At 60.0% G+C, this 19100-nt stretch overlaps 1 protein-coding gene across 24 annotated transcripts in view; it reads left to right on the plus strand.

The window, feature by feature from the left end:
• NCOR2 (nuclear receptor corepressor 2) overlaps positions 1-19100 on the plus strand; it is a 211703-nt gene that overhangs the window by 155589 nt on the left and 37014 nt on the right. For 15 of the 24 annotated variants that reach the window (XM_064379585.1, XM_064379594.1, XM_064379584.1 and 12 more), the window contains 5 exons: positions 2834-2981; positions 6561-6611; positions 7667-8255; positions 16512-16632; positions 17566-17737. In XM_064379585.1, coding sequence (XP_064235655.1) covers positions 2834-2981; positions 6561-6611; positions 7667-8255; positions 16512-16632; positions 17566-17737 — 1081 coding nt within the window. The remainder of the gene's footprint in view (positions 1-2833; positions 2982-6560; positions 6612-7666; positions 8256-16511; positions 16633-17565; positions 17738-19100) is intronic. The other 9 variants (XM_064379592.1, XM_064379596.1, XM_064379600.1 and 6 more) reach the window with 2 other exon arrangements.

The raw sequence follows: 19100 nt of genomic DNA on the forward strand, positions 1-19100 counted from the left end.
GGTGGGTGTCCAGGCAGAGAGAGGAACAGCCAGTGCAAAGGCCCTGTGGCTGGGGTATCGAGCAGGGCGGGCAGCGTGTTTGTAGCACACGCCCTGAGGAAGGGACGGGGACAGCAGCTTGGAGAGGCTGGCAGGGTCCAGGGCTGAATCACACAGGGCCATTTGGATGGTGGGCAGGACTTGGGGGTCTTATCCAGGTGTTGGAGAGTTTGTAGCAGGTGGTGGCATGCTCTGATTTGCAGAGCAGCTGTGCAGATCCAATAAATTAATGCCAGAAACCGCTTGGCACATAGTAGGTACCTAATAAACGTCAGTCGTGATGATTTACGGCATCACCAGCATCTCCTACTCCACACACACCTCCTGATCCCACGGTGCCGGACCACGTGTGGCAGGATTAGCCGTAACTCCTGGGACTCCTGCTGAGACCCAGCCTTGTGGTGTTGGCACCATCCCCGTCCGCTGCCAGGCCTCAGAGGCCCCTCCCCGCCAGAGAGACTTACACTCCAGGATGGTGGGCGCCACGGCCAGGCCGACAGGAGACCCCTGTTCCCTATGAGGTTCTGAGCGTCTCCCACATCCCAGCCACCACTGGGGCAGCTCAGGCATCCAGTCAGTCTCTCCTGAGCTTCTGTCTGCTAAAAATAGATTCGGGAAGCAGGGGGAGCCCTTGGCCGCAGCTGCAGAACCCACATGCCACCACTTTCTCAGGTCGCCACAGGCTCCAGCTCTCCTGGGAGAGGCTCTGGGTTCGGGGCAGGGCTGGGGCCGGGCCCAGGATGGGTGCAGGGTTGCAGAGCTGTCATCCCCATGGGCCCTGTGGGCACTGGCAGGGGCAGGGCTGTGGCCCTCTGGCCGACTGGCGGTGATGGAAACCATGACTAATGGGCCAGCAGGCGCTTCCCTTTTCCTCCCTGCGTTCCAAGCGGCTGTGCTCAGAGGAACCCTGTTTTCTCAGGAAGAAGGCAGGACGGGAAGTGATCCCGCTCCCTGCCTGCACTGGGGCTCGGAGCTGGAGACCCCCCTCCTCGTCTCCGTGAGGCCCAGCTCCAGCCTGGCCACAGCAAAGGGCTGGGGTGGGCAGAGCCCACCTGGCACTCCCCTGACGAGCAGGCTGTATGGTCTTGATGTCCAGCCACCTTTTCTTGGAATCCGGGTGCAGGGGCGTGGAGGGATGTGTGATTCCCGGTGACTGCCGCGAGGAGGTTCCACAGACTGGTGGCTTCAGACAACAGAGATGTACTCGCTTCAGGTCTGGAGGCCACGCATCCTGAGCCCTGGTGTCCGCAGGGCTGCACTCGCTGTCAAGGCTGCGGGGGAGCCTCTCCCGCCTTCCCGCGGCTGCTGGCAGTTGGTGGCATTCCCAGCTGGTAGCTGCACCCTCCACATGCACCTCCGCCCTTACAGGGTCGTCGTGTCCCTGAATCTGTTTCCCTCTCCTGCCAAGGCCGCCAGTCCTGCTGGGTTTAGGGCCCATCCCACTCCCGTGTGACTTCATCTTAACGAACGACATCTACAGGATCCTGTTTGTAAATAAGGTCACAGTCTGAGGTTCTAGGTCTATGTGAACTTTGCAGGACACCCTGCAACCTAGTATAGGGCTCTTGGTGTGGTGAGGGCCCGCCTCTTTCTCAGCAACCCCAGAGGGCTCCGGCTGCCACCCCTCCTGTCACACCAGGCTGCGGTGGGCACCCGCCAGCACCTGTCCAATCTCCCTGGGAGTCCCCCGCACCTCGAGATGCTGCCTCCACGATGCCCCCACTCTGCTCTCTGCTGTCTGTGCATTCAAGCCCACGGAGGCTGGCCTTTCACAGTTGCTCAGCAAGTCAGTCAACAAACACTTTCTGAGCCTCTGCCTGGCTTAGCATGGGGACAGAGACACCCAGCCCAGTGAGCTACAAAGATGAGCAGTTTGATGATGGTGCCTAAGCTGGGGGAGGAAGGGCGGGCTCTGCACGGTGAGGAGCTGGGGTTCCCAGGAGCAGGGCATGACGTGGGGGAGGTGGAGGCCCCATGACTTAGGCTCCTTTCCATTCCTCGACACACCCAGCATGTTCCCCCCATGGGGCTTTTGCACCTGTGACTCCCTGCACCTGCCACTCTCATCTAGAGCCGGCCTGGCCCGTTCTCTCCGCCATCAAATCCTGGCTTGAATGTCACTTCCTTGCAGAAGACTTTCCGGACGGTTCTGTCGGGAGGAGCCCCTGCTCCGTGCTCTCTGCCCCACCCTGTGTGCCCTGTGCAGCATCTGCATGCTGCATCTCTGTGAGGAGCATATTGCTGGTCTCCTGACCGGCCAGCTTCCAAGGGCAGGACCTTGTCTACCCTATGCCTTGTGTCCCCACAGCCCTGGGATGCAGAGCCAGGCACACAGTAGGTGTTCTGTAAAGGTTCAGGGATTGAAACGCAAGCTTCCCAGGCTGGCTTGTCCTCAGGGGCTCAGTGGGGACAGGGGAGACTTGCATGCAAGGAAAAGCATCCTGTATTCATTCATTCACTCCACATGTGCTGATGAAGCTGATGGTGTCCCCAGGAGGCGTGGCCACTTGCTCTGGCTGGGAGTGTCCTGGGCAATGTCAGGCAGGTTTTCTCCCGCTCAGGAAGGCTGTCAAGGAGGCCAAGGGGCCAGCCTTTACCTGGAGTGTATCTGGGGCTCCATGGAAGAATAGCCATGCTTGGCTGCCAAGGTGGGACGTGAGGCGAGGACAGATGTCCTCATTGCCACGTGGCTGGGATCACTGCCCCTCGAACCTGTGGCGAGGCCTGGGCATGGGGAGTCCCCGGGCTGACAGCCTAGGCCCCAGCCCTGATCTGCTGCTTCCCTGTGCCCCAGGAGAAGGAGAGGAATGCAAGGAGGAAGAAGAAGAAAGCCCCGGCGGCAGCCAGCGAGGAGGCTGCGTTCCCGCCCGTGGTGGAGGACGAGGAGATGGAGGCGTCGGGTGCGAGCGGGAACGAGGAGGAGATGGTGGAGGAGGCAGAAGGTGAGGGCTGGCGTGGCAGGGGCTGGCGGCTGGCGGCAGCCTCCTCTCCCCTGAGTCATCTGGGTCCTTCTTAGAAGGGACCTTGACTCCCTGGAAGGGGAGGGCCTGACATGCCAGAAGCTCACCAGTCATGGGCATAAGGATGATGACCACCACAATCCCAAGAATAACCAACTTCTCCAGAGCCCCAAGCCTCACTCAGCCCCTCTGACGCCCGTGAGTTGAGTCTCACGCTTGAGTGACTGGACGTCTTGGCCAGCCCTGTGGGTCCTGCTGTCCTTCACCCTCTCGGGTGTCACAGTCTAGAAAAAATTTACTTTGGTAAATGGTTTGTTGTTGTTGTGTTGTTGTTTTGAGGTGGAGTGTCGCTCTGTCACCCGGGCTGGAGTGCCGTGGTGTGACCTCAGCTCACTGCAACCTCCACCTCCCGGGTTCAAGCAATTCTCCTGCCTCAACCTCCCAAGTAGCTGGGATTACAGGCACGTGCCACCACCCCCAGCTAATGTTTGTATTTTTAGTGGAGACAGGTTTCACCATGTTGGCCAGACTGGTCTCAAATTCCTGACCTCAGGTGATCTGCCCACCTCAGCCTCCCGAGTGCTGGGATTACAGGCGTGAGCCACCACGCCAGGCCCGGAAATAGTTTTTTGACAGGAACTCTTTTACAAGATAACCAGCATAAATAGAACCTATCTGTCAGTTGATACATATTGTAAAAGTTATACGGTCATTTTTAGTGCCTCCTTTTACTCCCAGGTGTCCCTATTTGGGTGATAAATAATTCGGTCCCCTTCTTTGATGTCCCCATTTTCTATGTGGGGAAACTGAGGCTCGGGCACTTAAAGGTCTGGGCCCAGGTGCCCTGTGCGGGCACCACAGAGTGTGTTGGTTGCACCAGCCACAGACTAGACAGATGCCCTGCCAGGTGAGTGCTGCTGAAGAGAGTGCGTGGAGCCATCGTGTGCGTGGTTCTGGCAGGTACCTCCAGTCCTCTCAGATGGAGGACTGGGACCGCACGAACTCCACTTCAGAGCCAGGGCTCCAGATAGCACATGGCTCAACTTCACGATCAGTGTTTACAGACCCAGAATCTGAATGCGGGCTGCCCACACCAGGCCCTGTGCTCTCAGTCCTGAGTCCCTCCACCTCCAACCCCCAACCCTGCGCCTCTGTGGGGTGACCGAAGGCCCCTGGAGACCCCCTCCTCAGCTGAGCGTCCCTGACTCTCTGAAGGAGAAGCGAGCAGCCTCGGTCCTGGGTAAGGCAGCCTCCTGCCTCCTGTCGCTGTCCGCGGTCCTTCCTGTTGCTCTTGTCCTCCGTCCCTCTGTGCCTTTGAACACCCAGCTTCTCCCTGGCAGAACGTACAAGTCACCTCCTGGTTCCATAAGCCAGGCCTGCAGATAAATTCAGGTTCTTCCAGCCTGCAGATTTTCCCCAGCCAGAATCCCAGCTCCTGGCTGGAAATGGGTAACTGGGCCCTTGGGTGACTGTCATCTCGAGCTGGGGGTTGGTCTGGGGCACTGAGCCCGGCCTCCCCACCAGCTTTGGTTCTCTCTGGCCCAAGTTGGCCAGAAGCCTGGCCAGTGTCTGATGGAAGGAAGGCCGGGGCCCTGAGTCCCTCGGGTCACCCCATTTTGGATCTTGGGTCTGTAGGCAGGAAGAGAGCATACCCCGGGAGCAGAAACTCCGTCCGCTCTGTCAATATCCCTCCAGCTATCTGAATGGGCGGGATGCAGGCTTGGTGGGAGCATTTTAAGAAGCCAAGCTTTGGCCACACATTAAAACCAGAGCAGACGCTGCCCAGAACTGTGTTGTGATGACCCCTCATTGCTTGCAGGGCTTACATAGCCCAGTAGGGATGGAAAGGGGCATTCTCTGCTGGGTGGGGGAGGAGGGAGGGCTGAGCTGGCTGGAGCTGGGGCTTCTGGTCTTCCGTGGCTGCTCTGAGAGTTCGGGGACAGCAGGCCAGAGGCTGATGAAGCCTCCTGGTGTCCAGCCAGGTTGTTACCCCATCTTAAGGATGACTGAGACCCAGGGAGAAGGGAACCCCTCCCGTGGAATGTCCCTGCACATAGCTGCTATGTTCGGGGTCTGCCAGCACAGTCAGTGTGCACCATGTGACCTGTCTCTTGTGCTCAGGATGGGGAGGGGAGGCACGACCTGGGTTGGAGCCTGAGGTTGCCCTGCTGGAATCTCTCAGGAGACCCAGCCAGCCCCAGCAGCACTGTGGGCCCTCCCTGGGGCGGTGGAAAGTGCCTCCTGCATCTCGACCTGAAGTTCCCCAGTGCAGGCGGGGAGGGATCCCTGGGCCAGTGGAGTCTCAGTTACAATAATGCTCATAGTAAATGAAGCAAGTGCTACTGTCATCCCCATTTTACAGCTGGGGAGACTGAGGCATAGCGGGCTTTTCCGAGGCCCATTTGGTGACCTGGATTCAAACCCAGGCAGCCTGGTTCTGGGAACCTCCGGGCGGAAAGGAAAGAAGGCCATCTGGTGTGTTTTTGGTTTTGGTTTTTGGTGGTTTTATCGTTGCTCTTGTTAAACACCTACTGTGTGTCAGGCGCTGCACAAAGTGGCCCTCCCGGGCTCTAGGGCAGTGGTGGCCGGTGTTCCCTGGGGTCTGTTAGAAGTGCTGATTCTCGGGCCCCAGCCCACACCTACTGAAGAGAAACATTCGGAGAGGTGTACAGCCACCTGCATCTCACAGCCCTCGGGGCATTTCCCATGCTGGCTCCCGCCGCAGACCCACTTGATCACCATGAGAGCAAGGTGTTTACTGCCCATTTTGTAGATGCGCAAACTGAGACCCCAGAGGTTTCGTCCCTGGTCCCGGGGCCCTCCGCATTGGCCTCCCACCGTCCCGTTCTCTGACTGTGGAAGGAAGGGAATGACATGGCTCAAGTCACCAGGCAGGGGCAGGAAGGCCAGGGGTTTGGAACACAGGACACCTGGTTCAGTGCTGTCCCCTCCACAGCGTGGCCTTGGGCAGGCTGCTGACTCTGCCCGCCTCCGTTTCCTCGTCTGCAGATGAGAAGTCTTAAGTCATCCGTGAAGACACAGCGCGGCCCGGCCTGCACACAGCCTGCCTTGCTGTCGTTGGTATTGTTTCTGAAAGGGGTGACCTCTGCTCTAGGGCCTGAAGGGACGAAAGAAGCAGGAGAGGCTGCGGGATTGGAAGGGGCCCCAGCAGCCCGAAAGCCTCTCCCTGCAACCTTGCCCACCCCTGAGGTCAGCACCTCCCACCCCAGGCATCCTGGGATCCTGGGACCAGGAGGCTGATGACTTGGGCAAGGACACCTGGAGTGGCTGAGGCTCACTTTTCACCCTGAACAGCCCCATTACTGGCTGGTCTTGAACAGGCCATTGGAGCGGCCTGCGGAGGGCCGGAGCCCGCAGGAAGAGGGCTCATTGGTCCAAGCAGAAGGGCAGTCAGGGCAGGAGAGCGAGCAGCCCCAGGAAGCCACAGCGAGGCCTCCCTGTTGTGTGGCCCCGGCCCCTCCTGGCAGGCCCCGCCGCTCTTCCCTCCCCGCCACTGCCTGCTGCCGCCTCGCTTCTAACTCTTCTTTGACTTCCTTCCAGCCTTACATGCCTCTGGGAATGAGGTGCCCAGAGGGGAATGCAGTGGCCCAGGTACGGATGTGGCCGGCTGGCCTGGGGGGCAGGGGCAGGGCCGGGCCGGGGAGGGCATCCCGAGGTCCCCGGGCCTTTGTGAGGAAACCGCTTCTGGCCACATGCCTCTTTCTGTGAGTGCCACCATCTGCTCCGCTGCCTCTGGGCTTCCTTCCCAGCCCGGAGGCTGTTCCCCATGCTGGTCCCAGGCTCACTCCTGCAGACCAGTTTCCCGTCTCCACTGCTTTATTGATTTTCCCTGGTGTTTACACTTGGGTCTTCGACTGGGTTTGATTTCCCCCATAGCAAATGCAGGGGTTTTCATGCATCCCTGTTTTACAGAAAATGGGGGACACTGAGCCCCAAAGAAGAGGCTGGTGTGGGTTTGGGGGCTAGAGAGCCGGGACTGCGGCTGGGGTCTTCTCGCCCTCCTTGGGTGCATGCGTTCATCCTGCCACTCTGTCAGCGCGGATCGCGCTCCTGCTGTCATTGGCGTGGGCCATGCCTGGGGCTCCCTCGAGTGCACTGGTCCCGTTCTGCACGGCCACGTGATGATGATGGTGGCGATGATGCAACAGCAGGTGGTCGCTGGGCAGCCGCCCCGCGCTGTCACACTCGCCGGCTTCTCCGCCCTGTGAGAATGGGAACTATTGTTCTTGCATTCTACAGTTGGGAAAACTGAGGCCCAAGCGGCAACCTGAGTTTCCCATGGCATGCAGCCAGTGTGGGGCAGAGCCAGGGCTGGAGCTCAGATGAGAACACGGAGACCTCCCGGACGAAGGCCTCAGGCTGTCTCCATCTGTCTGGGTGCTGACCACCAGGAGGTCCTGGGGTTGGGAGTTAACCAGGTCATGGCAGCAGGGTCAGTCCGTGGGTAGGGGCCTGGCCAGCGGCTTTGTCTCAGGGGTGGGGCTCCGGGGAAGGTCCCAGGTGTGTAGGACCCTCAGGGCTGCTTTGGTGTCAGGTGACAGAGCGGCCTCATCCTGAGGGTCAGGGCCATGGGCAAGACTGTGCCTGCATCTCTCCTGGAGCCACCCAGACCCCGCTCATGTCCTCTTCCTTCTCACCCTGCACAGCCGCCGTCAACAACAGCTCAGACACCGAGAGCATCCCCTCCCCTCGTGCTGAGGCAGCCAAGGACACAGGGCAGAACGGGCCCAAGCCCCCAGCCGCCCCAGGCACCGACGGGCCGCCCCCGGAGCCACCCACCCCACCGCCAGAGGACGTCCCAGCCCCGACTGAGCCCACCCCGGCCTCTGAAGCCACTGGAGCCCCCACACCCCCACCAGCACCCCCATTGCCCTCCACACCCCCTCCTGTGATACCCAAGGAGGAGAAGGAGGAGGAGGCCACAGCGGTGCCCCCAGCAGAGGAGGGGGAGGAGCAGAAGTCCCCCGTGGCCGAGGAGCTGGCAGTGGACACAGGGAAGGCCGAGGAGCCCGCCAAGAGCGAGTGCACGGAGGAAGCCGAGGAGGCTCCGGCCAAGGGCAAGGCCGCAGAGGCCACCGAGGCCACGGCTGAGGGAACGCTCAAGGCAGAGAAGAAGGAGTGTGGGAGCAGCAGGGCCACTGCGGCCAAGGGCTCCGGCGCCCCTCAGGACAGTGACTCCAGTGCCACATGCAGTGCGGACGAGGTGGATGAGCCCGAGGGCGGCGACAAGAACCGGTGAGTGGGCGCCAGGCAGCGCTGACCTCGACTTCTGTCTGCAGACGCTGAACAGCCACTGCCTATTTAGACAGCCACACCCCATCCGGCTCAGCCTGGTTTGGGGGATCCTGAGGTGTGGTGAGGGAGGCGGACTCAGAGTCCAGGAGTGGGAGATGCAGGCCAGGAGGGGCAGGGGTGTGGCTGGGAGGACCTCCCCAGGAGGTGACATCCGAGCTGAGACCTGGACAGAGGAGTCAGCCCAGGCAGCGCTGGGGAGAGTGTGCCAGGCAGCCTGCTCCCTTCCTAGGGCCGCCCTCACGAGGTAGCATGAGCCAGGCGGCTTGAAACAAACGGTCCTGGAGGGCAGGAGCTCGGGCGCCCACACAGGCCAGGCTGCACCCTCTGAGCCTCTGGGCAGCTCCGTCCCGCCTGGTCCAGCTCCTGGCTGCTGCTGGTAGTCGTAGTTCGCCGGCACACCACCCTGCCTTTGCCTTTGCCATCACGTGGCCTTTGCCCCGTGCATCTCTGTGTCCACATTTTCTTCTGAGGACACCAGACACTGGATGAGCAGTTGCCCTAATCTAGTCCCACCTCATCTGAACTTGATCATACCCGCTAACAGCCCATTTCCAAATAAGGTCACATTCACAGAGACCCGGGTTAGGACTGGAATGCACCTTCTCTGGGAGGAACAGTTCTACCCTTGACGTGGCAGGAACAGCAAAGGCGAAGGCCCTAGGTGGGGATGAGCTTGGTGGATTCAGGTGCTGAGGGGTGGAATGAGGGGCTCAGGTGGGGGCAGCCTGGCAGTGTGGGGTGGGCAGCCAGGACTGGGGGCAGCTCTCTCAGGGGTGGAGCACTGAGTCTCGCCCCTGCAGGTGGGGGCTGTGTTTTGTTCTCAGGGCAGTGAGAAGGCCTTTCTGATCCTCTCCCAAGAGAGCCGGATGTGATTTACCCCTGAAACCATGTGGGGATTTGCTGGGGTGGGTGGCGCAGTTAGGAGGCAGCTGCAAGTCCCCTGGGGCTGGCGAGGGCGAGGCCAGCGTGGTGGCCATGGGGGTGGGGAGCAGCCGCAGATCCAGCCTGTTTTTGGGGGTTCATCTCCCATCAGCCGAGGGCCCAGCGCTCAGGCACTCAGCTGGGGTGACCTGGAGGACCCCAGTGCCTTCCTGTTTGGATACCGAGGTCTCCAAGGTGTGTTCTTTCCTTTCTGGCCTCTGATCCCACATTCCTGAGAACTCCCCCTTTTAACTGTTTTCAGCACAGATGCTTTGGACCCCCAGGCCTCCAGTCTAGAACCAAAGACGGCCACCCAAGTTAGAGCTGATCTTGCGCGGCAGAGGGCAGGCATGAGGAGACTGCGCCCTGCCCACTTCTAGCTGGCTGGAGGGATTGTTTTCTGGCGGGGCAGGCAGGCCGTTTGATTTTGACTACAGAGTGATCTGTTTCCTCCCCTCCCAAGTCCCTTGGAACAGTCCTGGTCAGAGCCAGCGAGGGAGGAGAATCTGACCCCGGGGATTGCCTGGGGCCCTTGTCTCTGCCCTGGGTTTCACCCTGGGCCTTGTTAAAGGGGGAAGCCTTAGGGCATTCACTAGGAACCCAGTTCCACCTGGATCTCTATAGGTTCCACGGAACGAAATCTCGGGGTCCCCAGGACCCCTGCCGACAGGAATGGCGCCCATGTGTGTGAGAAGCGGGTGGCCTGGCCCTGGCCCTGTGATGGGCAAAGGCCTGGCCAGCAGGTTTTTGAGGGCATTGAACGACCAAGCTTCTTGCCCGACAGTCCCAGCTTGGAAAACAGTGTTCACGGCAGGGCTGGGTTGGCCCGAGAGGCAGGCAGGCAGGGCCTTTGTGCCTGGGTATCGGGGTCAGGGCGGATGGCTTGCCACACTGCTCGTACTGGCTGTGGGGACAGAGTCATGGAAACACATGTGCCTGCCTTCGCGGGGGGAGCGCTGAGGTCACGGGGCGGCCCCGCTGATAAGCTGCCTCCCAGAGTCTGCGTTTTGGGTGCGTGTGGCCGGCCGGGCTGGGGAGCCAGGGGGTCGGCTTGCATCCTGAACGCTCAGGCTGGGCCCGAGGCCCCGCAGGGCACTCGCAGCCTCCCGTCCTCTCCCCTGCAGCCCCACCCAGGGCCGTGTCCTCCCTCCCCAGCTGGGCCTGGCGTGAGTCCACCCCCTGCCCCACATCCAGCATGCAGTCCCCGGGGAGCTGGAGTCCTCGGCCGGGAGTCAGGACACCTGGTTTACCCTGCCCTGCGCCACTGGGCCCAGGCCCCCACCCTTGGGGCCTGCGTTGCCCTCTCAGTGAACGAGGCTGGACTCTGGCCAGCCTGCTGACCTCGTCCTGGCCGGCAGCCCACCACCCCTCCCTCTGCCGGCCACAACTGCGCAGGGTCGGGCGGGCGCCGGAGGATGAGGATGAGCTGCGTCAGAGTAGGCCCCGTCAGCCAGGGCCTCCCGGGAAGGGCTGGCGGGGCTGGCGGGACGGGCGGGCCCCCCCAGGCGACCCCTGATCCTGGCTGTCTGCCCAGCACCCTCCCTCCCGCCTGTTAGCCCCAGTGGGGGAGCTCCGCATTCCTAGATGGACGCAAGATGTCTCTCGTTGGGACCCCACCCGGGTGACGTTGGGAGAGAGAGAATCACATTCTCCTTCGGCCCGCCAGCACTTCTGCGAGGCAGCTCTGCCTGGGTGTTTTCCTGGCAGACAACCAGAGATAGTGGCTTCGATTGCAAAACCCCGAGCCTGCCTGCCCTCCCGTCTCTTATTCTTAAGAGAAGGTGCCTCAGTGCTTTTTGGCAGGGCCTGGCATTGGGAGTCCCTTCCCCCAAGCCTCAGTTTTCTCATCTGTAAGGTGGGCGTGGATGGCTTATCACAAGAATAACTCAGTTAATGTCAGGCCAGTGCCAGACCACGCGGGCACTCAGTTAGGGAAGAGCTGCCCTCCTTTGGATCTGCTTTGGGACACCACCCCCAGATGGGGCTGGAAAGCAGCTCCTTCAGCTGTGCCCCTGGCATTTTGGAAGATCAAATGGCAATTTCAGCATTGTTACTTTGTTCCACAAGTGACTGATGGCACCAGCATGTGCCAGGCATTGGGGGTGCTGGAAACTGCACAGAAGAGGCCCTGACTCCAGGCCCTTAGATTCTGGTGAGGGGTGGAAAAGAAAAGCCGTGTTTACGGGTTAAGTGGGGGATGGGTGCGCCCACTCATGTCCTTTCTGTCTTGGTGGATTGGCCCGTTCTGGACTTTTTTTTTTGAGATGGAGTCCCACTCTGTCACCCAGGCTGGAGTGCAGTGGTGCAGTCTTGGGGCATGGGGGGCGGGGGAGAGGAAGCTGGTCGGTGGGACGGCCTCTGGGGAGGTGACACTGGAGGGCGATGAGAGAGAGAAAGCCAGTCCCCCCACCCCCAGGAACCGCAGTGCAAAGGCCCTGTGGCTTCATGAACACATGTCCAGTTGACAGCGGAGAGGCCTGTAGCAGGGAGTGCAGTGGAGTGAGCGGCCCAGGGAAGAGAGGGGGTGGAGGTCAGAGAGGTGGGCAGACCCCATGGTGGGAGTGACACATCAGGATTTTATCTTGGGGCCTTGAGGATGCAAGGGATGCCATTCACAAACCAGCCCTCCCTCCCACTCCCAGCCCTAGGGTGGTGGCAAGGACTGGCCCAGTCTGATGATCCTGGGGAAACTGAGGCAGGGGTTTAGTGAAGAGGGGACTTACTGTTGCAGGCCCAGCATGTTCCTGATGAATGTTCCCCGGTCTCGTGCCCCCCACCATGGCCTTCCCAAGTGGGAAGGAAAGCGACGGTGAGGAGGTGGCGCTACCCACTCGGCCCCACGTGCTGGTCTCCATTGTCCCCACACCCACCCACAGACAGCTCTCAAAGGCGGCACCTGCTTTCATCTCCACTCTACAGATGGAGAAACTAAGGCACAGTTGGCAAAGTCACACGGTCAAAGAGGAGATTCGAGCCTTTGCTCACAACTGCAGGGCTGGGTAGGCAGGGCGGGGCCCCTCCTGTACACATGCGCCGTGCCAGGCCCTGAGAGTCCTCGTCCCACCCAGGCCTTCAGAAAGGAAAATAGAAGCGGCTGCCTTCCAAGAAAACAAAGGATAGAGGCTGGGCACAATGGCTCACACCTGTAATCCCAGCACTTTCGGAAGCCAAGGCATGCGGATCATTGGAGGTCAGGAGTTCAAGACGAGCCTAACCAAAATAGTGAAAGCCCATCTCTGTTAAAATACAAAAAAATCAGCCAGGTGTGGTGGCAATTGCCTGTAATCCCAGCTACTAGGGAGGCTGAAGCAGGAGGATCAGAGCCCAGGAGGCAGAGCTTGCAGTGAGCCAAGATCGTGCCACTGCATTCCAGCCTGGGCAATAGAGCAAGACCCCATCTCCAAAAATAAAAAATAAAATAAAAATAGAGTGGAGGGTGGGGAGAGCCAGCCAAGAGGGCTTCTGGAGGTGGCGCTCCCCAAGCATGGCTGTGAGACGAAGGGCAGTTGGGTGGGCCCTGAGCTCTGGGCGTTTGCCGCCTTTCTCCTCCATTGGCTGCTGCTCCCTCTGGGGGCTTAGGACCCTCATTCCCCACGAGGACTTGAAGCCAGCCCTGGTGTTGGCCACGGCCTTCCTTGCCCATGAGGGAGGTCTGGCTGGCATCAGAAGGCCTCTTGTAAACTGTAAAGTGCTGTCTCCCTGACCACAGTCCCCACTTGCTCCCACCTCACTCTGGGGGCTCAAGAAAGAGGGATCTGGGCCTCTGTGTGCCCCCAGAGGGTGCCTGCTGAGAGCTTCAGAGCTTCTGGGCAGTAGCTCCTGCCCCCCACCCCGCCAATCTGACTGCCCACCCACCCTCACCACCAGGTGAGGAGCCACAGGGAAACCAAGGCACGGGAGAGCACTCAGGCCCCATGTAGAAAGCCCGAGCTCACGGGCAGTCTCAGGGGTGGCGGCCCTTCATGTTTTGTGTGCATTATAGAATCATATTTTGTGTTTCTATAGAATTATATTTACACATACACAAAAGTTTGAATTTCAGCCTTAAAATTTGTATTTTATTGTTTTGCTATTTGTACACACATATAAAATACAACGTTATTTTTACCGTTCTTAGAGAAAATACAGCTGATACCTCAAACCCTTTATTTTATGGCTAGCATATATGCTATAGACTATATACTATAGTACAGTCTTATTTCATTTTGTGACAGTGTCATTAAGATATCCTTCATATACCATACAATTCACCGTTCAAAGCATATCATTTAGGCCAGGCACACTGGCACACACCTGCAGTCCTAGCCCTTTGGGTGGCTAAGGCAGGAGGCTAGCTTGAGCCCAGGTGTTCAGGACCAGTGCAGGCAGCATAGAGAGACCTTGTCTCTCCAAAGAGATGCAAAAATCAGCCAGGCATAGTGGCGTATGCCTGTAGTCTCAGCAGTTCGGGAGGCTAAGATGGGAGGAGTGTGTGAGCCCAGGAGGTCGAGGCTGCAGTGAGATTGCACCACTGCAGTCCAGCCTGGGTGACGTGGCAAGGCCCTGTCTCAAAAAACATATGTATCATTCAGTTCTTCTTAGTATATTCAGTGTTTTACTAAGAGAGAAACCCCATACCCATCGGTAGTCACCCCCATGCGCCCTCCTCCCAGCCCTGCACCCACTCCTCTCCTTTCTGTCTGGGTGGATTGGCCCGTTCTGGACTTTTTTTTTTTTTTTTTTTTTTTTGAGATGGAGTCTCACTGTGTCGCCCAGGCTGGAATGCAGTGGCATGGTCTTGGCTCACTGCAACTCTGCCTTTCGGGTTCAAGTGATTCCCCTGCCTCAGCCTCCCGAGTAGCTGGGATTGCAGGCGCCGACCACCATGCCCAGCTAATTTTTGTATTTTTAGTAGAGACAGGGTTTCACCATATTGACCAGGCTGGTCTCGAACTCCTGACCTCATGATCCACTTGCCTCGGCCTCCCAAAGTGCTAGGATTACAGGCATAAGCCACTGCGCCCAGCCTTGGACTTCTCACAGGAACGGAATCTACACTAGAGGCCTTCTGTGACTGGCTTGTTTCATGCACACTCTGTCTTCAGGGTCCATCCACGCCATAGCCCGTGTCAGAGCCTCGTGCCTTTCGATGACCGAGTGTTCCACTGTGCAGACAGGGCAGGGCACGCTTTTCCTCCCTATTCCTCTCTTGGCGGGTGTTGGGTTGTCTCTGCCTTCTGGCTTCTGTGGGCAGTGCTGCAGAGACGGGCACTTGTAGGTTTCTGGGTGGACGTTTGCCCTCGTTTGCCTGGGGTGTGCCTAGGAGTGGAGCTGCCGGGCCTGGGGCAATGAGGGCTCACCGACTGCTTTCCAGAGTGGCCGCCGTGTTCTCTTTTAAATGCAAGCTTGCAAGTGCGAGCTGACTGAAATGGATGGTGGTAGGTAAACCTGACGGGAGGGGCATGGGGCGGCGGCGGTGGAAGCCACAGGACAGGTGACGCCATCTGTGTTTGGACCTGGCTCAGGGTTCCTTGGCCTGAGGATGGTGGGGAGAGTACGGCTGGGCCCAGGTCCCGGGAGCAAGGCAGGGCAGCGGCCGAAGGAGAGGCTCTAGGTGGTCCTTGGAGAGCAAGCAGGGTCTGCACAGATGGTGGGAGCAGAGGGAGGAGAGTGGGCCAGCAGCGGGGACAGCGGAGGTGCCTGCAGAAGTCAGGGTGACCTTCTTCATCCAGCCCCCGCCTCTGCGCTGCGGGCAGTCTCAGCAGGCGCCACCGAGTCTGTGTCTGCTCTCCCCGCTCAGCCGAGCGTGTGGCAGATGCAGGCAGCAGGCTGGTACCTGCAGGAAGGCTGGTCGCATGCCGGTGGCCCTGTGGTCCTGCTATGGCAGAGAGTGGAGAGGGGACTGCCGGCAGGGGCCTCAGCACCCCGGGGCTCTGCCCTGCTCGTCTGCAGGAAGGAGGTGGGTGCTCTGGGCGCCGGGCATCCTGCACTGGAGGCCGGGCACTGGGGTGGTGTGTGCTGTGTCAGCGTTGTCACAGCTCTCACAGCGAGGCCGGTAGGTTGTGGCTTACAGTCTACATAGGACATCGTCACTGTGGTCACAGCACAGCGTAGGGGCTGTGCTGACAGTACCTGCTGGTTTCCAGCACCCAGGAGTTTTGCCTGAATTCCAGGCCCGTGGCTGGTGCCCTCATGCCCGCCGCGTGATCGTTTCACTGGCTTGGAAGCCCTGGGACAGGGACGGGGTTCTGCGTCACCTGCATACCCCCAAACGCAGGCCAGCTGCTCCATGCCTAGTAAATGTAGGTTGCAGGAGGGAGTTGAGAACTGTCCAGCCACACTGGACAGGCGAAGGGTTCTCAGGCTGGAGCAGACCCAGTTCCTGCCCTCAGAGGCCTCATGCCAACTGGGGAGCCAGGTGGGAATTATGGCAGGTGCTGTGCCCAGGGTTGGGGTCTTAGAAAACCTGGAAGGCTTCCTGAAGGAAGCAGCCCCCACTGAGCAGTTTGGGAGTCATACCGCGTGCTCTGCTGGGCACTGTCTGCCCCGTGTTGGCCTCTGGTTGTGCATCTCAGTAACGGACAGAGGAACTGTCACTGGCTCATTGGTAGACAGTGGACACGCCCTGCCTGCACCTCCGCACAAAGCCTGTGGCCTAGGCCCTCATTTTTACGTCCTCGTCCTTCGTGGGTAGTGTGCGGGAGAGATTCCAGGAAGTGGGTGCAGCTCCCCCACTGCTGCCTCCGGTAACCAGAGCTCATTCGGCTCTGTGCCCACCGCCCTGCCCTGGCACCCAAACCTCTCAGATTCAAGGGATGAGGAATCTCTTAGTGAATCTCTTCTCTTCATTTCTCTGTGCCTGAGTTGGGCTGATTCTTTGGTTTTCTGGCAGCATCTGGAGGGCCACATGTGCTGTGGGCCCAGGTCTGGGCTTCTCTGGGATTTTCCTTGCCTGGGGAAACATCCTTGGGGGATGTTTGATCCCTGCCTGGGCCTCTGGGCCCTGCCTGGCTGGCCGCTGGGCCAGGGTGGGAGGCCAGCTTGGCCCCTGATGGGGCCTGCAAGAACCAGGGAGTGCGCGAGGAGCCACCTACCCCCTGTTCGTGCCTCTCCTCCCCAGGCCCCGAATCTCAGTCCGTCCCCATTGTCTGGGTGACCTACACAGTTGCTTCCCATCTCAGGGCCTTAGCCTTGTCTCCAGGGCTTGAGACAAGAGAGGTCATCGAAACTGGGCAGCCCCCTCCCTGCAAGAGTCCGGCTGTGGACCCCCAGCTGATGGCGCTCATGCCTCCACAGGCTGCTGTCCCCGAGGCCCAGCCTCCTGACCCCGACTGGCGACCCCCGGGCCAACACCTCTCCCCAGAAGCCGCTGGACCTGAAGCAGCTGAAGCAGCGAGCAGCTGCCATCCCCCCCATCGTGAGTGCCCACGCCCAGGCCCCACCGAGCCCACCCTGACCTCCTTGACTTTACCGTTGTTCAAGACAGAATCCCATGAGCGGGAGCATGCACCTGCAGCCCAGCTCGTCTGAGCCTGTTTCCCGGAGAAAGCCCGTGGAGATGAGGGAGGAACAGCTGGGGAAGCTGGCAGGCGCGCCGGGTGGGGCTCCCGGTGAAGGCGGGGACTGGTGGCCTAAGGCCTCCTCCCTTCCACCCTCCAGCACCCTTGAACCCCCACATTAGACACTGGGTCATGGGGAGGCAGGAGGTTCCCCCACTCACTCAGCTGTAGCAATACGTTGGCCAGGGAAGAGTGGGGACTACCAGTTCTGACCCTGGGGCCCTGTGGGAACATCCCCTGGAAGGTTCTCCCAGCCAGGTGGGCGGGGCCTTAGAGGTGCCTTCTCCAGGTAGGTGGGTCAGGGCTTCCTAGATGCAGGGGGGCTCCAGGCTAAAAGACCATAAGCTGACCAGGCTAGTGGTCCCTTGGGGCTTTGAGTGATGGGCTCAGGATGTGCCAGGCTGCTGCTGCCCAGTCCCCAAGGCCCACACAGTCCTGTTTTTCAGTCCTGGCTTCCCTGAGACCCAGAGGATTTGGGTCCAGGGAAGGAGCCAGGGGAGAGGGTAACAGTGGGCTCCAGCCTCCTGTCCATCACTCGGCAGCTGGGCCAGGCTTTTTGGGGATGTGGCCTCTCCCTGTCCATCACCGGGCAGCTGGGCCAGGCTTTTTGGGGGTGGGCTCCCCAATGTGCTCTGTGCTAAGACCTCCCCTCCTTGCCCCAGCTGGGACCTGGAGCATGTCACTGGCTTTCCCAGGCCTCGATTTCCAGGCTGGTCACACGCAGGTCTCTTCCTGACCCTGTCATCTTCGGATGCCCTCTGTGGATGCTCACTCCTGCCTCCTTCCCCCAGCAGGTCACCAAAGTCCATGAGCCCCCCCAGGAAGACGCAGCTCCTGCTAAGCCGGCTGCCCCGGCCCCACCGCCACAGCAGCACCTGCAGCCGGAGAGCGAGGCCCCTCAGCAGCCCAGCAGCAGTCCCCGGGGCAAGAGCAGGAGCCCAGCGCCCCCCGCCGACAAGGAGGGTGAGTGCACACCAGTGGGGCTGGGACAGCAGGGGACCGACAGGCAAGGGACGTTTGTGTGTCCAGAGCAGCTTCTGCAAACCCCAAGGCCACAGTGGTAGGGAAAGCAAAGTGAACGAATGGAACGGTTGGGCAGGGGGAGGCAGCTGGGAATGGTAGGGGCTGCGGCAAACTGGAGCACTCATGGTTTCTCTAAAGTGGGCACATATTGGCCTTGGCCAGGAGTCACCTCGAGGCAAAACAGGCCTGGGGTGCTTCTTCCAGCAAAGCCAGAAATGACGTTTTTGTGTGAAAGCCCCCTGGTTTCTCAACACCAGCAACTTCTCAGAATTTTCAAAAGCATTGTGAATACACAAAAACATATCTGTGGCCCAGCCTCTGGTTCGATGTGATTCAGTCCACGTGGGAGCTTCTGGAATCACAGATGGGGCCCAGCACCCGGCTGAGAGCAGCACTGGGGCCTCGGCAGGAAGGGCTGCCCCCCAGCCAGCTCGCATCCTGACCCTGCTCCAGGCCAAGGTCTCTGGGTTCACCAGGAGCCAGGGTTGGGGGTGACTCTCGAGCAGCTGTGTCACGGTGGCTGCCCCGGGCACACCTCACTGTCATCACGTGAAGCTCAAGGTCGGGAGACAGGCGGGTGTGGTTGCTCTTTCCCTGGATCTTCAGTCTCTGCCTCCCTTCACACTGGGCCCAAGAAAGTCCCCGAAGAGGCAGCTTCTCCAGGTCAGCCTGGCATGCAGCAGGTGCTGTCGTGCCCTGCAGGCGTTGGGGGCTGCCTCCCCAGAGGTACCCACCCTGGGCGTTTGCTGGCTGGCTGCTCCCAAGGTGTGAGGGCAGCAGGACCCCAGGCGAGCCTCCCTGACCAGCACAGCCCAGGGATGAACCCAGGCGATCGGAGCTACCACCAGCTGCCCCCTCACCACTGCCTCAGGTGTGGCATCCCCTTCTCTTTATTTATTTTTTTATTTTTTTGAGACAGAGTGTCGCTCTCACCAGGTCGGAGTGCAGTGGCACAAAACGATCTCTGCTCACTGCAACCTCCGCCTCCAGGGTCTGCCCAAGGCTGCTGGGTCGGGACATTTGTTGAACACCCAAGGCCCTAAGCACCATGCTAGGCAGTGGGGATTCAGCAGGAGAAAAGGAAGTCTCTGCTCTGGGGAGCTGCTGTTTCTGTGAGTGAGGAGGATGTTAAACCAGAGGACACGTAACCAGGCAAGGTGGTTTTAGGGTTGTTTGTTCACCACGAGAAACAAAACGGATTGAGTGAAGAGGCGGCTCTGGGAAGGACGCTGTGGAGGGGGGAGCAGCCCCCCGTGGCAGATCTCGGGGTGAGTGTGGTGGGCAGAGGGGACAGCGTGTGCAG

Source organism: Aotus nancymaae, unplaced genomic scaffold (assembly GCF_030222135.1).
Source record: "Aotus nancymaae isolate 86718 unplaced genomic scaffold, 86718_ANA_hifiasm-v0.15.2.pri h1tg000021l, whole genome shotgun sequence".
In the NCBI taxonomy this organism is placed as follows: domain Eukaryota; kingdom Metazoa; phylum Chordata; class Mammalia; order Primates; family Aotidae; genus Aotus; species Aotus nancymaae.